Source organism: Cydia fagiglandana, chromosome 27 (genome assembly GCF_963556715.1).
Source record: "Cydia fagiglandana chromosome 27, ilCydFagi1.1, whole genome shotgun sequence".
Classification (NCBI taxonomy): domain Eukaryota; kingdom Metazoa; phylum Arthropoda; class Insecta; order Lepidoptera; family Tortricidae; genus Cydia; species Cydia fagiglandana.
In genome coordinates this window covers 6193046-6201206 of record NC_085958.1, presented here as the reverse complement: position 1 = coordinate 6201206, position 8161 = coordinate 6193046, and the positions used below count along the sequence as shown (strand labels likewise).

Genomic DNA, 8161 nt, shown 5'->3' with positions numbered 1-8161 from the left:
TTGCGACTCCAGAAGAATCACGAGCGCTCTGCCTGCTTTTATTGATTTGAGGATTCTGTGTTGAGAGCTAGAGACAAATACAGGTCCCTCACTCTTAACACAACGCATTCTCTGGACCTCTGGCGACCGTACTCACCACCAGGAACACAGCACCACATACCTGCAGAGCAAGCTTTATTTGTTGCACCAAAAACTACCTAGGTAACAACAGGCGGTCTTATCTCTAAAAAGTGAATCTCTTATCAGTGTTGCTAACCCGCGACTTTTCAAATTTGCCGCCGTTTGCTATTGACAAGATTTGCTTGGCCCAGTATATATACTTATTTAATTTAGACATTGTAACAATCGACGTAACGTAAACTGTTAAAATTACAGGAGACATATTACATCCCCAGTCGGAAAGTTGGAGAAAAAACTTATATTCCCGCACAAGCGAAACTACCTACTCGCTACCGTAATCAGCTAAGAGTATTAAGGAAAAGTGGAGTAGTAACACGAGTACCCACCAGTGGCACCAGTTCGGATAATAACGAAGATACCATTCCAGGTAGGCGTGACGTGTGTATTCATAGAGGTTCGATGTCATGGGCATACGAGTCGACGTTAAAGATATGTTTACACTTTTGCACCTTATTACAAAGGATTAAGGAGGAGGTAAACTGTATCTTTGACGTCTACTGTACATAACTAAAATTACATTCTTCTATCACCTTATTTGTTGTGTATTGTATTATTTGTTGATCATGTGGGTAATGTGTATATTTGTTTATAATCAGGATCCAGTACTGATATTTCATCAGAAGAGGCCGAAGAACACAAGTTATGGTTGAAATTTAACAAAGAACCATGGGTAGACATTTTGGATAAATGGAACCAGACCAGAAAATACAGAGCGGCATTTATCGCTGAAGAAAAAAATACAATACAGGATATTCTTACAGAATGGCCTAGCCTTAAGGCGAGTCTAGGATATAAATTGGTATGCTTTTTGTATTATATTTGGATTCATCGGTATTCAGAATATGACCATTTCAGTTTTTTTTTAAGTATATACCAGGTGTGGCCTGTAACATGAGTAAAAAATTAAACTGTAGGCTGTACTCCTCATACTGACCAACATTTGTTCAGCAACTTTTAAAAATAACTTGTAGTTTGATTTTTAATACACTTTAAAGTTTATTCTAAGACGCAATGTAATGCGAATTTTGTTATGTTTAAGGTGTGACAAGCAACGTCAATCACAATGATATGGCGTGGCGATGGCGTCCATTGAAGATAATATTTATTTTGTATGAAAAATAGGGAGTCTAAATACTTCATAATTTTTAAAAGTTGTTGAACAAAATGTCACCGTTTGAGGAGTACAATCTAGGTTTTAATTATTTGCTCGTGTTACAGGCCACACCCGGTACCTATTACCTCCTATTTATAAACAAACCCTAAGTTACTATAATAATATCTATAAAACAGATGATCACCGACTCTATTTGGCTTTACATGCGTATAATGTGACTTTCAGATTGAAGCAGATTTTGACGCTATGCATCCGCATTGCGAACTTAATTTGTTTAAAAAATGGCCATCATTTATGGAAAAAGCAAGACCAATACTGAAAAATCTTAAATCACCGGACATAAATTTACTGGATGAAAACCTTCAGGAAGGTAGGTTATGTATGTTGTGTCTCTAAGTTGGGCTATTTCTTGACTTGGCGGGGCGGAATCGGTATGCAATATTTTGTACTTCGACGTGACCTTACTGATGTGCCCAGATATCAGTATTACATTTGCGCAGTAGTAATATTATGCATAGAAGCGTGGCGGTACGGAATGCAGTACGTACCGCCACGCTCCTGCAGATCCCGCGCCAGTCAGGCAGTACTCGTTTAAAGGCTCCGTCAGACTGCCGCATTTTGTTAGCTGGGCGGAAGCGGAGCGCGATCCGCTCGTAGACGCAGCGCCGCGCCCGGGCAGAAAGAGACAACCATAATATATAACTGCCCCTTGAGAGAGCGATGCCGCGAGCCTGAGCGGCTACCGCGAAAACCGAAATTCGCAAATTGCGGGGATCTTTCTCTTTTATTTACTCCAATGAAGGCGTAATAAGAGTGACAGAGAAAAATGCCCGCAATTTGCGAACTTCGATTTTCGCGGTTATAGCCCTGACGCGGGCGCGACGCGCGCTGCGCTCATCGCGCTCCGCTTGCGCCCCGCTAACAAAACGCGGTAGTCTGACGAAGCCTTTAATGTGATCATCATCATTATCATCATGATGACGGTTTGGTTAATCGTTGATCCCATCCAAAACATAAATGTAAATGAATGCCAATGATTATACTTTGCTTCTTTTAGATGCCACGAACTACATTTTCTTCAAATTAATGTCGTGCAAGATGTCGCCTACCGTTAAAGTGCCAATCAAAGAAAATGGAAAAAAAAGATTTTACAAACCCAGCATTGTGGAGTCGCAGAATTCATTTATTTTACACGTTACGGTGAGTACATGTATTAAGTCAAGTTATCCAGTATACTAGGATATATTAGTCCAGGACCTGAGTATAATTCTGTGGGCATGGCAAAATGCGAAAGTAGCTTTGTCCGTTTGTACCTGTTACTTTTACACGTTTGAACTACTGAACTGTTTTTGATGAAATCTGGTATGTACGAAGCGTAAGCTTTTGAGATAGACAGAGTATCTACTTTATTATACGAGATTTGAGTTTTGTTTGAATTTTTTAAAGTTTGTAGTCCATAAAGTAAAAATTAACGAGATATGTGCTTAAAAAAAGTATATAGGTACCGAAGTAAGGAACTTCATATTGTGTTTTCCAATACCAGTCGCCTGCCGCCCGCCACCCGTTACCCGCCGCGCTACACACGTCGCACGCGCTTTATGTCCATTGATTTTAAATTTGTACTCCCTTGCGGGTTATGTTTCGGCGCGAATTTTAAACTACCGGCGGCGTCTAGTCTTTATTATTTATTTTTAGTCTTTATTATTGCTTAATTAGTCGAATAACCCGCACCGTGTCACTCCTGCTGCAAAGGTGTCCCTAACGCTTGCTACATTACCGTCGGTGCTACCATTTACAGTTTTTTTTAATTCATTATTAAAATAAACTTTAAAAAAAAACTTGGCCCAAGAACTTTCATGCGGGAGGTAGCAAATGTCGACCACACCTATCCGCTATTATAGCAAACGGTGCACCAAACACCCCGTATAATACGAGTATTTGTGTTTGTTACAGAACCAGAGTGAAATCAAAAATAAACTGGAGCAATACCAGAAAATGCATCTATCCAGAGGAACCACCTTCCAACCGCTGGTGATTGCCGTCGGACCAACGAGCAAGGACTTGAAGGATTTTTACGTAGCGGTTGAGTCAGTTCTCTACAAGGTAGATCAACTGCTAAAAGCTGTCGACGTGTGTTTCAAAGTAATTCACGTAACCAACGTTCAATACCCGCTAGAATGTTTAAGTATATGGTCATTTATCCAAAAATATTTTTATAACTTGCACAACAAAAATGACAAGAAAATTTCTTCCGTCTATTGCTTTATATCAGATCTGACTGACTAATTGAGCATCTTTCAAGGACTTAAGAATTTTTGTGACTATAGGGATAATAGTCTAGTAACAATGTTTATTTGCTTCATGTGTTCGATCGAAACAGCAAACCATCAAGATCTTATTCATCATTACAAAACTAGTCACAATCTCGGTCATAACTCGATATATCGATGTGCACAATCGAATTGTTTCAGAGCATTTCAAAGTTTGCGTTCCTTTCGTCGTCATATAGTTAGTCATAATGTCTCGGACCGGAATATATATTCAGAATTAGCCCCGTCGCTTAATTTTAACACTGATAACATGATCGAAAATTACAATAATTTAGACATAACAGATAATACTCAGGATTTTTGTAATGTAAATTCACCCACAACCTTTTTAGATACTTCTGCGTCAAGGGCACTTGCACCCACAGTAGGTTAAGTTTTTAAATGCATGAGAAGATACCTAGCATCTCATTAATATAACATATACTTTTAATCTATTTTTTTATCTATTACTTGTACTAGAAGATATTAGGTTATAGGTTCGCTTACGAGTAGACTACAGCGTGTGAATTTTCGTTAGTGTAACTTGTTATTTATGGAAAAAGCTCGCTAGGGTCCCCTTGACCCGTAATATGGTGAAAAGATTTGCTGGCTATGGATGAGGCCTTGGTGGCTCAGATGGCAGCGCGCTGGAGTATCGATCCAGAGGCCGTGAGTTCAAGTCTCACACAAGAGAATAATTTTTCCACTTATCAAAAAAAAGTTTGTCAAAAATGACCTTTTTATTTATTAAGAGTGATCAATGTATTGTGGGTACCTATTTGATTTCTGGTTTTTATAATGCAGGGTCCTTTTTTGAGTTTTAATTTTACTCGATTTTTCTTAGTTTGAGAACCATGTACAAATTCTGGATTAAACTTGTCATGCTTAACTGTGCGTGAAAATGGTATCTGAAGAAGATGAAGAAGACTTTAATATAAACACTCACTACGCTCAGGATTCATATTTATTTACACTTCACTATATTAATTTTGTACTAAGCAGAAACGTCTGCAAGCGAAATTTCAATTTTATAATTGAAAGAAAAAATGGAAATGTTCACCGCGTTGAGATTATTTGATGTAATTTCTCGAGCCCAGTCTTGAATAATATTCTCTCCTTGATATTTGGGATCAGCTCTTTCAGCTCGGGATCCTGAATTTTTTCCATAAGTTTTAAAGTTATGTCATTATCTGAAAGTTAGTTACTTACTTAGATAAATATGGTAGGACTTCCTTAAGTTGAGTTTCGTAGAATTACATTTCTTGTTTTGTAAACCCCAAAAGACACACATAATTTTATTTATATGAGCCTAGAGTGTCCCACTGCTGGGCAAAGGCCTCCCTCCTCCCTTTCCACGTATCCCGGGTACCGTCCTCGATATGACGTTAAACTGTCGTGCACTTTTAAGTGTATTCTACCAAATCAGGGCGCATTTAATATTAGTGCGGCCTAGTTTGGTCTACTGGTGCTAAGACAGGGTATCAGTTTAGGGTGGCAGCGGATGAACATCTAGTATGTCAACGGTGGCGCCCACGAGCCGAGTTAGCAGGCTTACGGTCTACTCACCAACACGCACTGGACGAGCGTGGTGAGGTAAACGTCCAAACCCCTCCAACATGAAACGAATGAAACACATAATCATTTTTACTATTCTCTATCTCGGGCATGACAAGTTTAATCCAAAATTTGTACATTCTCAAACTAAGTAAAATTAAAATTCAACATACATAACCTACCTTCCTGAAGGTTTTCATCCAGTAAATTTATGTCCGCTGATTTAAGATTTTTCAGTATTGGTCTTGCTTTTTCCATAAATAATGGCCATTTTTTAAACAAATTAAGTTCGCAATGCGGATGCATAGCGTCAAAATCTGGTTCAATCTGAAAGTCACATTACGCACGTAAAGCCAAATGATCATCTGTTTTATAGATGTTATTATAGTCACTAGGGTTTGTTTATGAATAGGAGGTAATATATACTTAAAAAAAAACTGAAATGGTCATATTCTGAATACCGATGAATCCAAGTATAATACAAAAAGCATACCAATTTATATCCTAGACTCGCCTTAAGGCTAGGCCATTCTGTAAGAATATCCTGTATTGTATTTTTTTCTTCACCATTTTATGGTGCATTATCCGCATGTCATAAAGCAAGTAGGACCTTTGAGACTAATATGGTGTATGAGGGCTACTTGCACCATTCACTAACCCGGGGCTAACCGGTTAAATCTGGAGTTACGATGGTTACCAGTGCAATTTGCCAGTGGGTTAACAGTTTAACCAATTAACCCCGGGCTAGTGGAATGGTGCAAGTGGGCGTTAAACGGCTACTGGAGTTCCAAGTTACGTTTCTGCTTGTTAAAATTGAAAATTAGAGCCAAATGATCATCTGTTTTATAGATGTTATTATAGTCACTAGGGTTTGTTTATGAATAGGAGGTAATATATACTTAAAAAAAAACTGAAATGGTCATATTCTGAATACCGATGAATCCAAGTATAATACAAAAAGCATACCAATTTATATCCTAGACTCGCCTTAAGGCTAGGCCATTCTGTAAGAATATCCTATATTGTATTTTTTTCTTCAGCGATAAATGCCGCTCTGTATTTTCAGGCCCCAATTCCACATCGGTGACAGGTGCGACAGTTGTAAAACATCACTGTTGCTGACGTCACAGGCATCCATGGGCTACGGTTACCGCTTACCATCGGGCGGGCCGTATTCCTGTTTGCCACCATCATTGTATTATGAAAAAAAACTTTATTATATCGGAAAAAAAAACAGATATTTCTCTTGCTAAGTTTATGACAATTGTCACAAGAAACACGACATTGTCACGAAATTCCGACATACTCGTATAACTCATTTCCTGTCAAGAATTACCGACAATTCTAAATCTCTGACGATTGTCAGAAACTTCGCAAGAGAAATATCTGTTTTTTTTTCGATATAATAAAGTCTTTTTAAATACAGTGAAACCTGGTTAATTGGCACCTGCATAAATGGAAAACCTCAATAATTGCAACCAAAAGTCCGGTCCCGGTCCCTTGAGACCAAAAGGCCTCTATAATTGAAATTTTGGAACCTCTATAATTGCAATTTAGATTTTAGTGCTTTTCGTAATTTTGCCTCTGTAATTGACCACATCGCAACTTAAGACCTCTATAATTGACACTGTGCTAAAAATACCGTTATTTTTGCTCTTGTTTTTACCTCTATTATTGAAACGAGTCTTACTTATTACCTCTTTAATTGAAATAATGTAGTTGTAGACAACAGAAACAATATTTTGATAGCAATGGTCATTTTATTTATATCTCCATCCAAAATTCAATTTATTTATTGGGTATCTATCATAGCCTGTAGTAGGTGAAATAGTTTTGATCAAAAAAAACAAAGTAGGTAGGTATGCTTTTTACATTCTAATAAAACTTTCTTTTACAATTCAAGGGCAATTACAATTCAACAAATTAAACCCAAATGATAAGAAAATAAAGTGGTAATTAATGCAGTGTAAAAGTGCAAGTATAGACATAAGCAATCAATATATAGACCAGAAACCCAGAACGTAAGCGTGTAAATCTACTTTAAATGGTTATTTGCACCTCCATAAAAGAAATTTGTCAGAACGCAACCTCTATTAATGAAAACCTCTATAATTGACACAACGATTTTTTGAACCTCGTTAATTGACACGACCTGCTTAAATGAAAAACCTGGTTAATTGACAAAAACTGGCCGGTCCCTTGAGATTGCAATTATCCAGGTTCCACTGTAATACAATGATGGTGGCAAACAGGAATACGGCCCGCCCGATGGTAAGCGGTAACCGTAGCCCATGTAATTGTATGCCTGTGACGTCAGCAACAGTGATGTTTTACAATTGTCGCACCTGTCACCGGTGTGAAATTGGGGCCTGGTCTGGTTCCAATTATCCAAAATGTCTACCCATGGTTCTTTGTTAAATTTCAACCACAACTTATGTTATTCGGCCTCTTCTGGTGAAATATCAGTACTGGATCCTGATTATAAACAAATATACACATTACCCACATGATCAACAAATAATACAATACACAACAAATAAGGTGATAGAAGAATGTAATTTTATTCATGTACAGTCGACGTCAAAGATTAGCTCCTCCTTAATCCTTTGTAATAAGGTGCAAAAGTGTAAACATATCTTTAACGTCAACTCGTACACCCATGACATCGAATTTTTTTTGATAAGTGGAAAAATTATTGTCTTGTGTGAGACTTGAATCACGGCGTCTGGATCGATACTCCAGCGCTCTGCCATCTGAGCCACCAAGACCTCATCCATAGCCAGCAAATCTTTCCACTATATTACGGGTCAAGGGGACCCTAGCGACATCTACCTTAAGAGTGTTACACTTCTTAGGGCTACTTGCACCATTCACTAACCGGGGGTTAACCGGTTAAACCTGGAGTTACTATGGTTACGAATGCAATTTGACAGTGGGTTAACAGTTTAACCGATTAACCCCGGGCTAGTGGAATGGTGCAAGTGGGCGTTAAACGGCTACCGGA

General features: G+C 38.2%; 1 protein-coding gene across 1 annotated transcript; it reads left to right on the top strand.

Moving 5' to 3' along the window:
- Positions 1-1060: 1060 nt before the first annotated feature.
- LOC134677952 (uncharacterized) lies at positions 1061-6242 on the top strand. Its single transcript, XM_063536387.1, has 3 exons — positions 1061-1664; positions 2352-2494; positions 3248-6242. Exons 1-3 carry the CDS (start codon positions 1541-1543, stop codon positions 3578-3580), a joined length of 600 nt encoding a protein of 199 aa, XP_063392457.1. The 5' UTR covers positions 1061-1540; the 3' UTR covers positions 3581-6242.
- Positions 6243-8161: the final 1919 nt, after the last annotated feature.